At 39.1% G+C, this 21229-nt stretch overlaps 1 protein-coding gene across 1 annotated transcript; it reads right to left on the bottom strand.

The window, feature by feature from the left end:
• Positions 1–934: 934 nt before the first annotated feature.
• Positions 935–19791, bottom strand: pygma (phosphorylase, glycogen, muscle A). Its single transcript, XM_028032056.1, has 20 exons — positions 19462–19791; positions 14073–14174; positions 13880–13958; positions 13684–13787; positions 12987–13118; positions 12783–12894; positions 12606–12688; positions 8486–8629; positions 8198–8290; positions 7124–7270; positions 6346–6509; positions 5625–5739; positions 5412–5513; positions 3885–4032; positions 3126–3184; positions 2906–3047; positions 2612–2819; positions 2003–2137; positions 1580–1646; positions 935–1450 (listed from the first exon to the last, which is right to left on the bottom strand). Exons 1-20 carry the CDS (start codon positions 19702–19704, stop codon positions 1301–1303), a joined length of 2529 nt encoding a protein of 842 aa, XP_027887857.1. The 5' UTR covers positions 19705–19791; the 3' UTR covers positions 935–1300.
• Between the last annotated feature and the right edge of the window lie 1438 nt (positions 19792–21229).

Here is a 21229-nt window from a genome sequence, read left to right as displayed (position 1 = left end):
CATCTACCTCCCCTGCACCTGCATGGGCTCTGAGGTCAGAGACCTTCTCTTCATTTTCTGAAATGTGGAAGGGATAGTCATGGCGTTTACATGCGCTTATCACCGATATGTTGAAGAGCATGCTCATGGTGTAAAGAGACTGAAGCTAATAATCATTTCATTTTAAATTTACATGCACGTTGTCTGTGATTATGCTAATTTTTCAAAGCTAAGTGCAGGATCACCAATTACATAAAGGCCTGATTACTGCTAGACACGTAGAATCAAGAAGCCACATAAATGGAAACCATCAGACATCATTAAATATGCTAAAAGATCATAAAGAAAGGTCATGGCACAAAGTAAAGAAATTCAAGCACAAACCCACTTTTTTATGTAGAGCAATATATATGTTTTCATTATTAAAGGATATTAAAGACATCATTTTTTATTTACTTAGTAAAGATCTGATTAAAAAAATATATATACAATGTGAAAATGTTAAGTGTGAAAATAAAGAAAAACTGTTTTTTTGTTTTTTTTTTACTTGTAATAAGACTGACGATATGAGACAGGGGGTTAAAGAAGCAGTAAAGAGAGTCTGGTGACAACTAGTGGCCAAGGTACACATTGCAATCACTTCAACACTTATTTTCCTAATGAAGCACAGCATCACCCTTTTCATCCAACAGGTTAGGTGAATTTCAAAATAAAAAAGCACAATGCTTCTATTTATTAGTCAGATTTGCATAGAAATACATAAAATAATGCTTACTCGTTACATGATTTTTATCTAGTAGACATTTTCTCTGTAGTTACTTTTCTGAAACAAATGTGATTATATCCCAAAATATATATTAAACATAACATTTAGGGTGGAAAAAAATGTCTAAAACCTATAATGAAGTCCACATGGCCCAACAATAGTGTGTTAGGTAAATAAAGTCTCAGAAAGGAAAGTTGTTAAAACACATTTTATTTAGAATGAATCTGAATGGATATATAACAGAAACGTTTTAATAATAATAAAAAAATCACCAAACAAATGTACAAAGCCCACCACAAAGCTCTTTCAATCCACTTTACTTCAGATACATATCAACTCCTACATCTCCAAAGAAACAGTTTTCCTTTGCCAGCATGTTACCTGGATTAGTAATAATGAAGGTAAGGAGAAAGGTAAACTTTTTGAGGTTTGAATGTGCTGTGGATGCAAGCTTGTGGGGGCTTCTTGCCTGACATTACAGAGCCAACAATACCGGTTTCAGGTGTCGGAGCCTAGGTGTGAAAGTGTGTGTGTGTTGGCTGTCATAAGAAGAGTTTATTGCTTATCATCAGGGGCAGGCAGTTTCTCAAGCGTGGGCTCCATGCCCCAGATCTCACGCGCGTACTGGGCAATGGTGCGATCACTGGAGAACTTGCCACATCCAGCAATGTTGTAAATCACCTTCTTGGTCCATTCCTTAGGGTTCTGTTATAAGATGAAAATAACAAGTAAGCAATAGAAGCAGTCACTTTTGTTTCCCCCTATTAAGACTACACTAACAGGACTAATCCTAAGCAAGACAGTTAGAAATAATGATTTATTTTGAATTTATACCTTGTACAAAGCATTAACTTTCTCCTGGCATTTAATGTAGTCTTCATAGTCAGCAAAGACCTTGAACCTGAGAGGAAAACATGAAAAACTTAATGAATAAAATGTAGACAATACAAAGCTAAGGTTAGAGAGATCAGAGATCTGACATCTTGATGTCTGATTCCAAATTCCTAGAGTCAATGCCAACTTTTATTAAATTATTTTCTTTAAAATGCTTAGACTAGTCAGACCTGACAAACAATAGAAATTCATCAAGGTCTGATCCAGTTTGCTCTACCACCTGCACAACCAGAAAGCCTGTTTGTCAATAATGGTCCTATTTGTACACACTTGCTAGAGTCCACTAAGACCTTCTGCACACATATCAATATTTTCATCAATATCTATATATTTAAATATACACAAATACTAGATTGTTTGTACCTGTCGTGATGCATCAGCATGTTGACGATTTCCTTAAACAGGTCTGGCTGCTTTGGGCTGAAGAAGCCACCGGCGATCTGGTCAATGGCCTGTTTCAGCTCAGGCAGTCGGTTGTAATACTCCTCAGCATGGTATCTAAGCAGGATGAAAAACAAAAATGAAAAACATTGACTAAAGCACAAGCTTATCGCTGTGGTAACAAGCTCTTTCATCAGTGCAACTACAAAACAGCTCTGTGTTCTTTACAGTCCCTCCTTTTAATGTACAAAACTCTTACTATGCGAGGAAAAAACAGTCTTTGAGCAAAGGAAAAGGAAAAGATTATTATTAAAACCAGTGAAACAGCTCAGAGCAGCTGGACTGTCAGAGCTTGTGGAGCTCACTGCGGTGATTTTAAAAGGTCTTGACAGTTGGCCTCTCTCGGAGGTATTTCCCCAAATGGATCTGATAATGATACTCTGATGGCACAAGTAAAAAGAAAAGGATAAACCTCTCTGTACTCCGTCTAAGTCTTCCTATAAGGAATTCTAACATTTTTCAGAGCCAGTAAAAGATTTTCCTGTCGTCTTGATTGCACATGAAAGACGGAAGGTGTGGTTCACTCCTTACCCCTTCTTGTCGAGTGCATCAACGTCATCTACCCTCATGCCAAAGATGAAAATATTGTCTTCCCCAGCTTCCTCTGCCATCTCAACGTTAGCTCCATCCATGGTGCCAATGGTCAGGCCTCCGTTAAGCATGAACTTCATGTTGCCGGTGCCGGAGGCCTCAGTGCCAGCTGTGGAGATCTGCTCTGACAAGTCTGATGCTGGGATAGCTGCAAGATGGCAAAAGAAGAATGTTGATCTCGGCAGTAAGCGCTTCATATAAGTCTTTTCCTCTCGGCATAGAGTGGTTTCTTACCTTTCTCTGCCAGTGTGACTCTGTAGTTCTCCAAAAAGATTACCTTCAGGCGATCTCCGACGACAGGATCGTGGTTGATGACCTCACCAATTGCTGTGATGAGACGAATGATCATTTTGGCTGTGTGGTATCCAGGAGCGGCCTGCAAGTTGACTTCAGTTAAAGATCTGGTCACATATCTTGTCAAAGTGTAATTTTTTATTTTTATTTTAATACAAACCTTTCCTCCAATCATGACTGTTCTTGGAGTCCACTGCTTGTTTGGCTCTCTCTTAATGCCTAGTAGGAATTGCAACAATAGTAACTTAACAACCTAAAACTACAAAACAATACAAAAAAAACAACCCTGAATTTATTATGTAAATAAATCTCTGTGAAGGTTGTAAACTGAATGGATGAGCTGGAAGGAACCATCTAAATCTTGACTATTAAAAAGTACAGCTGTCCAACACAGTAAAAACGTTTAAAGGGTATCCTAACTCTACTGAGAAGATTAATGTATAAAGTAATTATAAATATAAAAGCAGTTTTCAGGTTATGGTTTAATTTAATAAGGGACAATTAGTATCCAAGCATGTCGAGTAGCAGTGTAGTTAGGTGTTTCAGCTTTCCAAGTTGCACTCCCTTCAGAATCTTTTAGATATACCTAATGAAAAAAATCTGTGAGTAATTTGGAGTTATCTTCCACTGAAAAACCCATGAATACTGAACCACAAGTAGCTGGGAGTCAACTGTAGCTCCAACACAAATACTGAAATGAAGGACCCTTTTGAATGGGAGGTAGAAGGACTCCAAAAAACAAAAAACAAATTCTATTTAATCACTTTATATGTTTTACGTCCTGGATAACTGATAATAGGCACCAGAAATCTCAAAAGTTGTTACAGGAAAAAATACAAAGCGCTAAAGGACCTCAACAGTGGAAGATTTTACATAATATAGTAGATGTAGAGCCAGAGGCAGCTAAACGAGGACTTACGGTTGTAGTAAGTGATGATGTGAAGACAGTTGAGCAGCTGTCTCTTGTATTCGTGGATTCTCTTCACTTGGACGTCAAACATGGAGTTGGGATTGATCTTCACCTTGTAGTGCTCCTCCAAGTGCACAGCGAACTTCAGCTTGTTCTCCTACAGGATCGAAGCATTTGTTTTTGTTTGTAAAGAAAAAAAAATGTACTTCAGTGTCTGCCACTGTGAACAGATTCATTATGCAAAGGCGGTTAAAGCAATTACCGGAGACAAACAATACGCGAAACACAAACGCGGGAAAAATGCCAATGAAAACTCATAAAGTGTCATGTCACCTCTCTACGTTGATTGCTGGCTGTCACAGCCTGGGTGGGCCAGGGGCCAAGGATGTATTCATTATAATTGCTTTTTAATTACACAGAGAGTTAGAAGTAATGACACTGGGACACGCCTGTGATGTATAGAGGAGAGATATCCAGATGGAGCTTGGGAATGCCTGGGAATTATATTTGTACTTGAAAAGCCAGTAGCTATTTCTATGTGTGAAGGACATGATTTTGGTGTTAACAGCCTGTGACTACACAAACACTTTTATATGTTGTCATAATCCAACCACAAGCTTTAAATACTTTTATAGGGATTTTATGTGATAAACCAACTAAAAGATCTGTGGTAATACTGGAGGAGCAACGTGACATCAATTTATTGTGCACCCCACAAACATCTTTGACGGAAGAGAGAAGGCATCCATTGTTGCTGTGACCTTCAGGATAGAGAAGCTGACCGCAGTTTATAGAAAGATGGGTGAAGGTAAATACAAATCAATCCTGGGGAAAAAAAATGACATGAGAAAGCAGAACAATGACTCTTTACGGGCAGCCAGAGCTGCAATGGAATGATTTGGACCAAAGTATATTCTGAAGTTAGAATATTCAAAATGCAGACCAAAATCTAGCTGTGGCAAGAACTGAACATTAATGTCCAGACATGCTTTCCATCTAATCTGACTGAGATTGAGCTAATGGGCAACAACTTCAGTTTCTAGAGGTGAAAACCCAGCAGAGAGATTCCTCAAAGATCAGCAGCTGTAACTTCATCAAAAGGAGGATACACAAAGCATTGAGTCAAATACACTGAAAACAAACCAATAGCACATTTATCAGAATCATATTAGTGAAATCAATAAACCACTGGGACAAAATGTGTAAATGGTTAGGGGATATAATAACATTATCAAGGCACTGTAATTAGATTTAAGGCAACATTGAAAGCATTGTGTGAACTTAAAAAGTGAAGACATACAATATATGTGAAATCTTGCAAAAGCCTATTTTCTTTCACAAAGCTGCTGAAAAAGAAGCCAAGATCAGCAGTATGCTCTATTTTTGTGCTGCTAATTAACCATGCTGTGAACCCCAAGGAATGTTGCTACTAAGGTGAGGGAAGTATTTGCTTTTTAAATTTTATTTTTGCTGGGTTAGTGAACAGTTAATGAATCACAAACTCAAGCACATACAGCTAAATATTCCATTATTCACCTGTTTCACTTTGGCAACATCCCGAATAAATGCCTCATCATTCACAAAATCCCGGAGACGCTGCAGCTGGTCCAGATCACGAATGAAGTCCTCCCCAATTCTCTGATGAGCAACAAAACGACACCAAGTCAGCCCATACTGTGAAGTGGTTCATTCTGCCAGATGACCTAAATATGAGCTTGGTTTTGTTTATGCCGTCTGAGCGCAGCTGACCTCAGCAATGATCTCTGCCAGCCCGGGGTTGCACATGACCAGCCAGCGGCGAGGGGTGATGCCATTGGTCTTGTTCTGGAACTTGTGTGGCTCCATTTCATAGAAATCCTTAAAGCTGGCGGGAAAAGAAAACTTTAGATATATCTGCACACAGCTGCTTGACATTCATTATGCTATTATATAATTTACAATAGAAGTCCTTAAAGCATTCAGGACACCTTGAAGGTTCTCTCTCATTATTTGCAAACAGCTCAGATTTGTCAGATCAGACTGGGGCCGTCTGTTTATTTTATTTATTTATTTTTTAACTATTCTGTTGTTTCTCAGCAGTATTCTTTTTCTTGGTAGTGACTAAAATTCATCCTAATCTGAAGTGTTTTGCTGCCTGAAATGCAGCCTTAAAATACTGTCCCATATTTACCTCTGTTGATCGCGTCAAATCTAAACAGCTGCCACCACCATGTTTCATGTGGAGATAGTGTGAATGAAGTGAGAAGGTGAATGAAGATAAACAAAGCTGCCCACCCTGCTTGCGTCTTTTTCTACTTCTAAGATTACATCCTGCTTTCTGTTGCTGTATCACAAAAAAATCCCAAAACATAAAATGTTGTTGTTTGCTCTGATATGATTAAATGAGAAAGTAAGTAAAACAGGGATGTATGCTTTTTCAAGGGTCTGTAGTTCTAATTTAATTCCTGGTAAAACGTTTTTGGCTACTTACATTGTAGCTTTCAGGATATCAGAGTGGATTCTGGCCACACCATTGACAGCGTGAGAACCAACTATGCACAAATGGGCCATGTTAATCCTCTTCTGCCCTTCTTCCTCAATCAGCGACATCCGACGAAGACGATCAACATCTCCTGGAAATGCGGCGGCAACTTTCTGCAAAATCAAAAGGAATTCCTGATTTTAGAAAGAATTGAAAACACATCTTTTGCTTGTTACATCAAAGCTGGTCGTTGTCTATACACAACAGGTCACAAAACACATTTAAAATACAAGTTAGCAGCATCATGACCATTTCCATCAGTGTGACAGTAGATGAAAGCTTTCACATTAAAGCGTTCTCTTTTTTTATTGTGCAGCTCTGCCCACCACTTCATGTCAGAAATATCTTTGTCTTGTTTCAGAAGAGATGTGGGAGTTTTTTCTGACAGATGTTGAAAATAAAACTCAAGATACATCTATTTTTTTTTTTTTTGTGCTTTCACATTCTGAAAGATATTCACCTTTAAAATAACGTTTTTGGCACTGAACGTCATTGCTGCACTTTGTGTGTTAAATAAATTCTCATTTAATTGTTTTCTAATCTTGTTATTGTTAATTGTTAATGTAAGAGATTAGATATAATTTAATTTCGCCGTCATTTTATTTCCAACTATGCTGAGTATACTCTGTGAAGATTAAGCAATAGTCTTATTCCACCATACACTGAAATAGGGTTTTGGATGCAGCACATTGCTGTCTGTACAGATGTTGCAGTTTGCAGCACCAACCTCCAGGTGGCGTCGGTTGATCTCAAAGACGATTTCCAGGTGACGGGGCAGCAGATGGGAAAACAGGTCTACTGGCCAGCGCTCCAGAGCTTCAGGAAGGACTGTGTGGTTGGTGTAGGCACAGGTCCTAACACATATGTCCCAGGCCTGAACATCAGCCACAGGAAGCAATAGTTAAACATCTTTGTTTTGTTTAATATCACCCATCCATCCATCCATCCATCCATCCATCCATCCATCCATTCATTTTCTGTCCCTTAGAGGGCTCAGGAGGTGCTGGTGTCTATCTCCAGCTAACATTCCGGGCAAGAGGTACACCCTGGACAGGTCGCCAGTCTGTCGCAGGGCATGTCTAATATCAATAAAATCATATAGTTTCTTGAATGATATGATGATACAGGGTTGTCCCAATCATTTACAATGTAATCAAAATTATATGTTGTTTTAGTAATTCAATTTAAAGAGTGAAACTCATATTTTAGATTAATATCTGAGTTTCACAAAGTGATGTGTTTCAAACATGTTTTCCGGCTTTTTTAATTAATATTCAAATTTTTAAAAAAATACCCCAAAATTCTGCTTAATAGATTTTTTAAAATATTAGAACTAATAAAAAAAGCATTTTTAACACAAAAATTTCGACCAGAAAAAACACATCCAAAGTAATTTCAAATTATGCACACCATGAGGAACTAATTCCAGTCTCAATTCACATCTTGTAAATCTCCTTCAAATTCTTTAATGAAATTTACACTTTCCCATTCTCTGTCATAGTGGCAATAATCCCTGTAGTTTATGTACTTTTTGAGCCACAGTTTTCCTTTCACTCAATTTTCCATTAATAGGCCCACTGTTTCTTTAGTAATAAACTTTTGGGTCTCACCCAATGTGTAAGCCATTACCAACACAAACAGACACACATCATTCTGTTCGTAATTTATTATTTCCAGTCTTATGAATTGAATAATTTACCTTTTTATTGATTTACTGCTTTGTAACTTTGTACTACTAAGATATACTTGTGCCTGGTACCTCTGAAGAGCTTTAGGAAGATAAAGAAAACGGGACATTTACCGATTCCCAAGAGAGTTTTTCATTATCAACAAGAACCCTCATCAGCTCCGGAATAGCCATCGCAGGGTGGGTGTCATTTAGCTGGATTGCAACCTGCATGTGCAGAATATTTGGTCAATGTAGAACATGCACAAAATGCCAGTAACAAACGTAAAAAACATCGCAGGTGCTGTTCATGCCAACTTAAAATGATCAATAAACAACTACAATATCGGCTCAACACACTGATAGAAAGTCTTTCATGCAGACATTTGACAGAAGTGACTTTGTCAAGTTTTCCCACTGTACCTTGTCAGGCAGTTTGCTGAAGTCTGTGCGAGCGACCTCCCTGGAGCCAAACTTTGAGACCTTGAAGCGACGGATGATGTCTTGCAGGGTGGCAGACACCACAAAGTATTCCTGCTTCAGACGGAGCTCCTTCCCTTCAAAGAACTGGACACAAAGACACCGTTTTGTTCTGAAGTCAAATTTCAGTTATTTTTATTCATTAAATGGGTACTTTCATTCAAATCATGTTTTTTTTTTTGCATAATTATAATCAAGGCATTGACTAAAAGGAAATTAGGTATTTGTACAAGTTTGTTGCTGCTGTTGTGCTCTTATCTCTTGTAGATCTACATTAGTGTGAGTTAATTTTTTTTTACAGTTCAGTAGAGTTTCACATTCATTCATCCACACCCAGACAACTTTCTCCACTAGTCCATTCTAATGAGTCCCAATACGTTCTCAGGTCATAAGGAATATATAGTGCCTACAGCAAACATTTTCAATATGCTCAGAAGGCTTCCAGATCAGATATCCATAAATATCTCTGCTGACTCCTTTCAACGCAGAAGTGCAGTACCTCTACTCTAAATAAAGTAGTACCTCACTCATTTTTTGAGCGTCAATGAATGTTGCCACACAGCCAGGCTAAACAAAGAAAGCTGATATCAGCAGCTTGTGTCTGGAATAGTGTTCCTTGAGTCACAAACAATAATTCATGACCATAAGCTTTGATGTTTCAAAAGCCGTCAATGTTTTGTTTATATTAAAAATAAAAAAGTGTGGCAGGCATTTATATCCTCCGTCCTTCCCCATATACATAAACACACGTACACCCACACACACATATCACCCATCAAGCAAATACTTTGTAGAACCAGATATTGTCACAGTAAAAACTGCATATCTTTTGATGTGTGTATCTTCTAGTTTTGCACATCTACACAGACCTTTTTTTAGCCAAACTTGCTTTCAAAATATCTCAAGCTCAGTCAGATTCGATCTAAACCTTTTCACTGTAGCTTTGTCCAAATGTCTACCGTTGTTCTGATGGAAGGTGAACCACTGCCTCAGTTTCAATTGGTTTTCAACCACTGACAGGTATTTTCAGACTAAAAAGACATCCTGATAATACATATGTACAAACATTGTTACATCTTAATCCAAAAAGTACACTGTGTTCCAAATTATTAAGCAGGTGATGTTTTCTCAGATTTTCCTAAATGGTCAATGCAAATGATGGTCAGTATAAATTTCAGGTCTCATATTATTACAGTTATTATTACAGTATAAATAAAATTTTACTGAACAAAGCTCCCCATGAGAACAGTATTTTTTTTCAAAAATAAAAAACTCAAAATGCGCTATTCCAAATTATTATGCATAGCAGATTTTCTCAACATTTTATGGATTATAAAGAACTGCAAACGGTCATTCTTTGAATGTGCAGCATTAAGTGGTCACATGTACTAAATTCAAAAACTATTTCAATCAAAGATATCTTAACAGACCAAGTTGCATGTTAACATAAGACCCCTTCTTTGGTGTCACCTGCACAATTCTTGCATCCATTGAACTAGAGAGTTTGTGGATAGTTTCTGCTTGAATTTCTTTGCAGGATGTCAGAATACCTTCCCAGAGCTGCTGTTTTGATATGAACTGCATTCCACCCTCAGGTCTTCTGCTTGAGGAAACTCCAAAGGTTCTCAATACGGCTGAGGTCAGAGGAGGATGGTGACCACACCATGAGTTTCTCCCCTTTTATGCCCATAGCAGCCAATGACACAGTGGTATTCCTTGCAGCATGAGATGGTGCATTGTCATGCATGAAGATGATTTTGCTACTGAAGGTACGGCTCTTCTTTTTGAACCATGAAAGAAAGTGATCAGTCAGAAAGTCCATATACTTTGCTGAGGTCATTTTCACACCTTCAGGGACTCTGAAGGGTTCGACCAATGATTCTCTCCCCATGAATTCAGCCCAAAAAATGACTCCACCACCTCCTTGCTGACGTCACAGCCGTGTTGGGACGTGGTGGCCGTCCACCACCAATCCACTACTGAGTCCCTCTGGACCATCCAGGGTTGCACCGCAGTCATCAGTGAACAAGTCTGTTTGAAAATGAATCTTCATGTACGGCTGGGCCCACTGTGACCATTTCTGCTTGTGAGCTCTGGTTAGGGGTGGCTGAATAGTAGGTCCATGCACCACAAACCTCTGGAGGATCCTCCACCTTGAGGTTCCAGAGGCATCAGCAGCTACAAATAACTGTTTGCTGCTTTGTAAGGGCATTTTAGCAGCTGCTCTCTTAATCCGATAAATTTGTCTAACAGAAACCTTCCTCATTTTGCCTTAATCTGCCCAAACCCATCTTTGTTTTGAATCAGCCACAAATTTCTTCACAGTACAATAATGCTACAGTTTTCATTAAATATCTAATGTTTTCATACCTTGTCATACGGCACTACACTAGCTGATGATTTTCGTCATCAGAGAGATTCTTTCTATTTCCCATATTGCTTGAAACCTGTGGCCTGCTTAATAATGTAATAATGTTCTTAAGTAGATTTCCTTTAATTGAGCTCACCAGACAAACTAATCAGCCAGCTCTCTGAAATTAATTATAGTGATTCAAATAGCCCTGACACACAATACCATCTATAAATTTAATAGCACAACAAAAAATTTTATCTTTATGAGACTTAGATCCAATTTGCATAATAATTTGGAACACGGTGTATATAGTGCTGCAAAAAGCTCTGTTTCAGTTCACTAAACATTTGTAATTTCACAGCTGCAGTGGCTGCCCATCCCAACATCTGCTCTCACTTGCACAGACATAAATTTCTAAGCTCTTCCTGACTTATAGCTCAAACCAGATGTCTGTCTCCTGGAGTAAATCCTTATTCTTGGGCTTTCAGAAAGCAGAGGTCAGGCCTTAAGTCAGGTCTAAAAGACACCAGAAAACTCCTTGGACAGGGGACTGTGATTGAACTGAAGACAAAACACATTCATTGTCATGTCAGGTGGCTCCTGTCTCCAGGTTAATCACACAACAGCCACACTTTCTTATCTTCTCACCAAATATACTGTGCAGGGAAAAATCAGAAGACAAACCTGTATTCCGTGATTTGATTCCATGCAAACAAAAACCAAAATAAACATTAGGTTATTAATTAAAGGAACAGTATTATATATTTTCCAGGCATTTTATAGCACAATCAAGTAACTATGTTACCTCCAATTCTTATAAAAATGCTTTATATTACAAATATGACATAAAATATATTCGACTTTATAATTTAACACCTTGAAATTGGGCCTCTGTCTCTTTAAAAACTCCTGCTCTTTCTGAAACTCCGCTTTCAGGAAGTCATCACATTATCCATGCTTACCACGTGGTGAGGTGAGGTTTTATGCTGGAAATGTTTTATTTTCATCCCAAACTGGTCCTCTCTCTTAGTGTCCAACTATTTAAATTTCAGACTCATCTGTTGAAACATTTTCTTTACATTTTCTGCGGCAAACTTCAATGTGGCCCTCATCTTCAGTTTTCTTTTTTGTTCTTCGAGAGCAGAACATCCTTGCAAACCTGCCTTGAAATTTCAACTTGTGCAGTCTCTTTCTGACTGTACAGACATGCATTTAAATATTAATAAGGGCCTGTTGTAGGTTTGGTGAGAAAAGGTTATGGGGGACATTCAGTATTTTGCAGTCGGTTGAACGAGCTTTCCTGGATGGCCAGTCCGTGGCATGTTTACTGTTGAAAGTTACCGTTGTGTAGACTACTTTCAGTCCAGTGGAATGAGTAATTTCAGACTCTTTAGAGACTTTCTAAAATCCCTTACCAGACACAAAAGGTTTTACAATCTTTTTTTTAAGGCTTCAGGCAGCTCTTAAGGTTTCCCTCCCTCTTCAACAGTTGGAGCCACAACAGACTTAATGTCTGGGGTTTAAACAGCAATAACTTCATTTAAGTACTCTATTTCTCACCATTTTAAGTGGGCACCAAAATAGGATTTTCTATTAAATTGGTATTAAATGTCCATATTTACAAATGTGTTAGAAAAACACACAGTGTCCTAAATGTGGGGTCAGTGGCTCCAGTTCTTGTGGATTAGAAGGTAATATAGTTTTTCTTACATTATCATTGGGGTAAAGGACACGGGAGATGTTCTCAGCCAAGTTCCTGTCCAAAACAGCCTGAATGTAGCCACCAACATTGACTAGGAAGAGAAAATAAAACACAAACTTATTGGTTTAAGCAAGATCTGGAATTAGAGAATGTATTAAAAAGTGTCACTAATGTCAGACACGTACAGTCTTTCAGATTAAACTCGCAAGGAGCCTTCGCAGACCACAGCCTCATGGTGTTCACAACGTTGTTTCTGTAGCCAGGTACAGGCGTGTCATATGGCAGAGCCAACACAACCTATCAGTGCATGAAGGAACAGAAGTATTGCATGTCAGTAGTGTCCCATCTGAACAAGATTTAATCTTTGCTACTTCAGATTATATTTTCACCTGGGTGTCCACCCATTTCACACCGTCAGGCTGATGCTCAGTTCTGCCATAGAAATGAACTGGACGCATGTACTCCGGTCGAGCCTTCTCCCAAGGGTTGCCATAACGCAGCCAGTCATCGGCCTCCTCCACCTGACAAGTGACAGACAGGACAAATGCACGAGTAAGATCACAGAAAAAAATTAATCTTCCATGCGATTTATGGTTAAAAAAAAAAAAGGAATTACTGGTACTGCTAATTGCAGTGCCTTATAAAATTACTCTTACTCCTTGAACTTTTGATATCATCCAATGTTTCAACATTAAGGTTTTGCGTATTTTTTATGATTGTATGAGATACGGTAGCAAGAAATTAGACATGAATATTATACCTACAGTTAAACAGTACCATGTTTTATTAATGACACGGTAAAGGGTGAGCTGCAAAACTGTTTAAAAGTCACATTTTCATCTCATCTGCCCAGAACCTCTTCTTAAACATGTTACCCAGATGGTTTGTGCCAAATTGCATATGGTATATTTTTTTCTAGCTTTCTTTCAACAATTTTGCGAATCGTTATAAAGAGCACGATGGACGCCATGACTATGAATTGTCCTGTTAACAGATTTCCCCACATTTCCCCCAGGGCTCGGTTAAGAGGAATGAACACAATATTTTTGCAAAACACTGTATTAACATTCAAATTTTTTTCTATACCTGCCATCCATTGACGATTCTTTGGTTAAAGATGCCAAATTCATAGCGAATGCCGTAACCATACGCAGCCAGGCCCAATGAAGCCATTGAGTCCAGGAAACAGGCTAAACAAACAAAAGCATGTAAGAATGTATTCATAGAAAACAAGAGTGATAATTTTCATCTCATGCAAAGTGCAACAAAATAAAAGACGTACCAGCAAGACGTCCCAGGCCTCCGTTACCCAAGCCAGCATCTTCCTCCATGTCCTCCAAGTCCTCCATGTCCAAACCCAACTACACAGAATGGACAGAAGTAGAGGGGATTTGGGGGAAGCTGCTCCTTTATGCACTCTTTGGAAACAGAATTTCACTCTCATAAGAGGATTAAATTAAGCTGCTTTGTCTCACCTGGTACATGGCCTCGTCACAGGCGTTCTCCAGTGCGAGGTTCACCATGGTGTTTTGGAGCGTGCGGCCCATGTAGAACTCCAGAGAAATGTAGTACACACGCTGCAGATTGGACACAAAGAAAGACGAAATCCTGTCCCCTTCAATAAACTGAACAAATGAATAAAAAGGCGTTAAGAGGTTTCATTTGTGCCACTGTTATAACGGTGAAAGCTCCTCCCAGCTGGATGGATGGTAGTGGTGGTTCTCAAAGGTACACACATTCTTGCTAAAATGCCAGGTCTACATGCCATAAGCAAATGAGAGGAAGAAAATCTAGCATTGTTTCAACGTATTCTCCATCAACAGAATTTGCCATGTAATGTCAGAGGAAAAACACATTAATAATCAAATTAGTGCAATTGACTGATTAAATATGTGTGCACAACTTAAACTGATATTTTATTAGGGCAACATGAGGTCAAATTTCACTATTTGGTTTGCATCTCAAATTAGTAACATTTTTCCTTTGTCTAATTTGACAAAGTTCTCTGCACAATTGCAATCCTTGGTAAAAAGAAAAATTCTTGAAGTTTTTTTTTTATTTAAAAATTTAAAAAATCATTAAAGCTGCATTGTGTGTGTGCAAAAAAAGTTGCATATTTATTACAACTGCTACTATATCCTGATAGTGTCATGTGAAAAATCAAGCTCCTCTGCCTTTTCCATGTGTTTCTACTGCCATCGGCAGAAACACACCACTTGGTCAAAACAACCAATCAGAAGCAGGAGTAGGGTTTTAGCACTGTCAATCAAGCTCGTGTACACACTGCTCACACCCTCCTTCTCGATCTCTGTTGCGCTACAGCTCCTTTCCTTCTTTTCCCTCCTGTGAATGCACAGGCTAGTTATCATGGCCATGATGACGGCGGAAGATAGTTTTTTCTGAAACAGTAAGTTGTTTCTCCTTAATTAGCACAACTGCAGTAAACCGGCAATCTTGACCAGTACATACAGTACACTAGCATGATTAACAGTGCTGAGAACTTCCTCCTGGTTCTGATGGGTTGTTTCTGATCCAGTGCTATATTGATGGCAGTAGGACCACAAGCAGGAAGGAGAAGAACTTGTTGTTTTTCCCAGATTATCCGTTTCATGTTATATGGTCATGACATACTGACAGTTTGACCAAATATGTTACAAACATATTTTTATAAAAGATACCAACTGCCAGGTTTCTTTTTGGACGTCTTATGCATGCTTGAACTCTCAGTGATGCTTGAATTCATCAGATCTTAACACATTCTCCTAGAAGGCTTTAACATTGATCTTCAAATCCAGGCCTGGAGGCCCAGTGTCCTGCAAGTTTTTGATGTGTTTCTGCTTTAACACACCTCAGTCAAATAATGAGATCATTAGTAGGACTCTGGAGAACTCGACTGCATGGAGGCGGTGATTCAGCCATTCGGCCGTGTTGGACCGTGAACTCATCTAAAACCTGCAGGGCACCGGACATTGAGGCCTGAACCAGAAGACCTCTGGTTTAAGAGATTTTAACCAGGCCTGGATGGTTTCTTTGAAGGAATAATATTATTTTAATACCCCACTTATTAGTCTAGACACACGGAGAATGCAGAACATTGTTGTCATATGTAGAATACAACTAGTTCATGCTTGAAATTCTCCTTCAGTGTTGCTCTCTGACCCTTGGCTGCCTCCCTGACCACTACAGGCTCATCCTTTTAAGCAGTTGCTGAAAAGGTTCAGTTTCTATGATATTCCTCTCAATCCATAGATGAAATTATTGGTAACTTTCTACATTGTTGGCATATGTAAAATGCTAAATGATGTAAAATGATTATATATACACATATTTTTGTTTACCATTTTTTGCACTGTAATGATGGGAAAGAATGACATCAAGAAAATCTTACTTGTGCAGCTTATCTTTATTTCAGGTTAACCCAAAGATCCTTGAAATATTACAGCTGTGAACTCAATTCTGAAACTGATTTAAAAGGCGCTCAAACAAAACATTAGCTCAAGGGTGTGCATACTAATAAAGCCAGAATATTGCTGCTCTTTATTTTTATATGTTTCCTCTAATAAAGTCGTTTTTAGTTTAACTGTGCAGGATATGTCACTGACATTACTCGTGGAATAAGGTTTTTAAATCCTTTATCAAAGTCTAATTTTCTTACCTCTCACTTTTGAACAGGGGTTTGCACCCTTTTAAGAGTTTCTGTATTTGGCACTGAAACTATAAACCTGAGAACTCATATGCCAAATGTCAAAATAATGCCCACACCTTTCTTGAAAAAAACAAACAAAAAAAAAAACTTCAAGTTTCATGATTTAGTTTCATGGTTGGGAGCGCTTATAAATGTGCCACCTGAGACAGTGTTTAGCCTTTGCCATTTAGATGTTGTTGTCCCCCCCCCCCCTTTCCTCTGACATGGAAGGGCACACACAGGCAGAGGAGAGAAGGAGGAGGACTAGGGAGGGGAGCGGGTAGAGAGAGAGGGAGGGGACTAGGGGAACAGATTGCTTTGGGTATTACATAACATCCAACATTTTGGGCCCGGTAAAAAATAGCTCCTGTAGAGGTCGTTGTAAAGGTCAGCCAGAACCTGATAACCTTTAATTGTGGAGTTCAAGTCCTGGTAGACAGAGACGGTACAGATAGATGTTTAAAAACGATGGTGAGAGGAAATGACAGGGGCTCCATTTTGAGTGGTGCTGAGGATTCATTAAATTATATATAACAGCACGTTCCTATCCCGTTTTACTTAATTTACTCTACTGATCACCCTGTTTTTTCCAAGAATGCAATCAGTATTAAGAGAATGGATCACGGAGGTCCACACCTTAGTTTAGCTTGGATGACCTTCCTCCCTATGCTTTCCAGTTAGACCAGCATGTTATTCACCTTCGACCATTCCGTTCAGAGCTCAACCCCAACACGCCACTCTGCTTCTGATTGGGCTGTTGTAGCCCACTGACCTCTGAGCAAACATTTTCATACAATCACCAGGATCTTTCTTGAAAGCATTGCCTCAGCAAGTGTTGTTGAAAAGCGGGTTCCCTCTTCCAGCTTTGTTCAGTAGGTTTATTAATGAGCCTCCAAAGAACATATTATCACACAACGTAAGAGGAGATGGAGCTGACTTTTACCCTCCTTCTCAACCCTCCTCCTGTAATTACATACGGTTCCGGCTGACATTTCTAAGTGCAAATGTGTTGCAGCTTGCAGTTTTATTGTTCTGTTCAAGTGAACCACAGCCTTATAGTTCCTCTAAGATTCCCAGCTATAGCTGCTGCTTAATGACTGAGCGCTGTTGGCATAAAGCTTTAACGTAACTGCATTACAACAAGCGGGCTTCGGACGGCCTTGGATCTCACACACTCACACGACCTAAGCAAGGAGGAGGAGGAGTACGTGTTGGTGATCAGACGGGACAGGAACAGAAGGTCATGGGTGAGTTTAGTGTTTCAACACACTATAAGCAATGGGGGCATACTAGCAGAGTGCTAAGAATCCCTACCCCAAAGAAGTCTAAATGTCATGGCTGCCATACATTGGCATCAGTATGTTAAAACTGTGCTTGGTATTACTATCCTGGGCTCAAAGGAAGAGTTCATATAATTTACCTTCAGTACAACACAGTTAAGTTCCTTACTGTATTTGGTCATACAATAATAATGTATTCTTATTTATTGTTTTATCTATATAAAGGCAATGTTTTGTTTTGGCTAAACACACAATACCCTGGCTGGGCTGTTGGTAACCAAAAACTCCACAAAAATACTGATGATAAACTAACATGCTATTATAATACAATTATGTAATATTTATATAAAAAAAATACTAGTGCATCACTGCTTTCAGGCCGGTAAAATCTAAAATCTGTACTGTACAAGAAACAGCATAAGGGCGTTTTAAATTACACCAGAGTTCTCATTGTTGTATTACTGTACAGTACAAGCAATATTTGTTGCTGTATGCGACGGTAAGCAGCAGTAAAGCTGGTGGCGTGTTCAGTGGTTCTAGACTTAACACAATTGTTACAGCCTAAGTATGGTATGACTGTTAATTTTAATCAAATACTGTGACTTTTTTTACAAATTAATGTTTTGGTTTTTTTTTTTTCTTTTTTTTCTCCGAAGAGTTTTTGCGGCGCTAGTAGCTCGTATTTTTTTGTACAGTAGGCAGACAGGAAGGAGGATGAGGAGAGGGGGGAAGACATGCGGTAAAGGTCGTCGGGACCGGGAGTCGAACCCGCGACGTCCGCGTTGAGGACTAAGGCCTCCAAACGTGGGGCGTGATAACCCCCTGCGCCACCACAAATTAATGTTTTTATACAATATAAGATATGGTGATATTTTAGGTATGAGTCAAGGCTGATTAGGGGATAATGTTTATTATGCATGTTTAGTCTTTTCTTGTAGCAATGGTCCAAACAGGGCCAGTATTTAGCAAAGTAAGTATGACTCCACTGCAATTTGTGTTTGTTTGTAATCAAAGCCTGCTTTGTGTAGGTAGGGCCCCAAAGCTGCCTTTTGACTTCTCTGACACTGGGCACAAAATTGGAGTCAACTGAAGATTTCCCACCTTTTTTAAAGCATTTACTGATTACTTTTAACTTATTTAGACCTTGCATTAAATAATTTAGAAACTTGAGTACAAATACTTGTAGCACTAAATATCTTTTAGAAAATTATGCTATTTAAAAACTTCAACGTTGTTTTTTTAAATTAACTGATGGGCAGACTTTGAGGGTGGCACACCAGAACCAAGAGCTACACCAGAATTTCTGTGTTTTTATCATGCTGAATGAGTACCAGCATAATAAACCAGGAATCAAGATAAACTGCCTGACCACAAGGTCAAATAAATAAATAAATTATGCCATTTAATGAAGCTTGCACTGTGACTCCTTTAATTAATGTAATAGACTTGATCAGGGAGAGCAACATTGGTGGGTGTGGCTTTTTTTCTCGGGGGTGCCATTGCCTTTTTGGATCCCATCAGTGACACCACTGTTAAATAAAAATGTTAAAATCCAAAATATTTGCACATAATGATTGTGATCATTGTTCATGATATACAGTACAGACCAAAAGTTTGGACACAACGGTGTGTCCAAACCTTTGGTCTGTACTCAATACAGACCAAAGGTTTGGACACACCTTCTCATTGAATTCAATGAGATTCAATGTGTCCAAACTTTTGGTCTGTACTGTCGGTGTGGGCATTTTAATTTCATCTCACAAAAACAATCTTTCACTCCCTTTTTCTCATAATAGTTAGAGAAGTGGCTTTGCTTTTGAACTCTTACTGTTTATTTTTTTATAAATTGGAATATGAACATATTGGCTTACATTTAGTGCTGCTCTGAGCGTGACTTACTTTGGGATCTTTCTCATAGTAGTGCTGCTGGGTTCTGATCCACCTGCCCACCAAGTGGTCTCGCACCGTGTGGGCGAGAGCAAAGTAGTAATCCCTTTTGGTGGCGACATTCCTGTCCTTCACCAGCGTGAAGTGGAGATGTCTGTTGAAGTTCTGCTTCAGATCTGTGATGTTCTCGACGCCGGCAAGACCCCTCACTGAAATCTGTTTCTTCCTGTCGTGGTCGGACAGAGGCTTGGACATGTTGGCAGCTCAGCTCTCTGATGTGGGTAGAGATGTAAACGAAAAACTAAGCTCAGAGACGCAACTAGAGAAGCGGCCAACACCGCAGGCTGAGGATGAGCATTTTATAGACACAGGTATGAATATTAAGCAAAGGGTGGAGTGGCCTCCGTGTATTGGGTAAAGGGGAGGAGAGAACATGCTGAGGCAGAAGACATCACTGTCAGACTCATGAATAACCAAGGAGGGGCTGTTTGGGACCAATGAGGTTTCCCTGGCAGAAAGACAGTTCACCCCCATAACATGACAGTATCATTTGCAGGATGCATAATCATTCTAAACAAAGTAAAGATTTTCATAAATGTAGCATTCAGTCAGTACATACAGTTCCATGCAGAGGTATCCATACACATCAGGATTTATGTATTTTGTCAAGTTACAGTCCCAAAACACAACATATTTTGCCACAGAACAACACAAAGTACCATATAATTCAAAGTTGAAGAAAATGATTTAACAGTTTTCAGAGTTCGAAGAGGTCTAAAACGTGGAACTTGAATTTGTATTCAGCGCCATTTACATTAACAACCCCAAATATAATCTTGGTATAAATTGGCCTTAGAGGTTTTTTGAAGAACATGTCAATGGCACTTTAGCTGTAATTTAATCTATTCACACTATGAATAAAGTCTCATTTCTGCACAGGCTTGGTCTTGCACATCCTTGTCATGCTACTGTATTACTAGACAATGCAATAGTACTGTAAGTAGTGAGTGATCGACGCAACGTGTGTGTTTAAATCACACTGTTCAGCAGCCCAGCGCAACGTCAGGCACAAAATTAGCAGGAGCAAAGCAACTAAGACCCACTCTATTCTCAGTTATCACTCTGGCGCGTACACTATCATAAAGTCTTGACCTTCTATAAATAGTTACTCTGACCCAGTCCCAAAGGCCATGATATTTGAAAGGCGTATCTTGTTAATGTCAGCAAGAGCCGGCAGAAAAAACTAGTATATTACTATCAGTAGGACGGCAATTGCAGTAGTTTCCTCAGCTGGTCTCAGTGGGACGCAGTGCTGCATGATTATAATTTCTCCCGTATAGAGGCGTTCTACCTCTGGACTGAAATTGGATAAAAGCTGGTTGAGAGAGTGAATCCTACTTTGCACTTTGCAGTGCGTTGAATTGCTCAGCACTTTGAATAAATGTTGACAGGAAAAGTATGAGGAATAAAATTACCATGTCTCTGCAGCTATTTCTCCAGTCTGTCTCAAGATGCAAACGAGAGAGAAAAAAAATCCCGCTGTCAACCATTACACCACTCAGACAGAAGCTAAATAGAAATCAAGCCGCAGGTGGCTGAGGTGCAGTGCTGCAGAATCTTTAGAATCTGAGCAATATTTTGAATTTAGTCAGTGCAGAAATGCCGTTTCTATTATGTTCCTGGATGCCAAACGACCCGCAGGACAGGAGAACAACCGCAGAGCAAGTGACAGAGATTGAAGCTGGCATGCCCCTGATTTGTCCAGTATGATGAACGAATT

The sequence above is a fragment of the Xiphophorus couchianus genome, chromosome 11, assembly GCF_001444195.1.
Source record: "Xiphophorus couchianus chromosome 11, X_couchianus-1.0, whole genome shotgun sequence".
NCBI classification, from domain to species: Eukaryota; Metazoa; Chordata; class Actinopteri; order Cyprinodontiformes; family Poeciliidae; genus Xiphophorus; species Xiphophorus couchianus.
The sequence above is the reverse complement of the archived record's forward strand: the minus strand, read 5'-3'. Positions and strand labels throughout refer to the sequence as shown.

What these genes read in the sequence shown, in the direction of transcription:
- pygma (XM_028032056.1), bottom strand. Translation starts at nt 19,704, where the DNA reads ATGTCCAAGCCTCTGTCCGACCACGACAGGAAGAAACAGATTTCAGTG. An exon ending in AGGCCTGGGACGTCTTGCTG is followed by an intron (nt 13,788 to 13,879) that starts GTACGTCTTTTA and finishes TTGTTTGTTTAG; the next exon opens with CCTGTTTCCTGGACTCAATG. An exon ending in TCCTTTACCCCAATGATAAT is followed by an intron (nt 8,630 to 12,605) that starts GTAAGAAAAACT and finishes CTTTGTGTCCAG; the next exon opens with TTCTTTGAAGGGAAGGAGCT.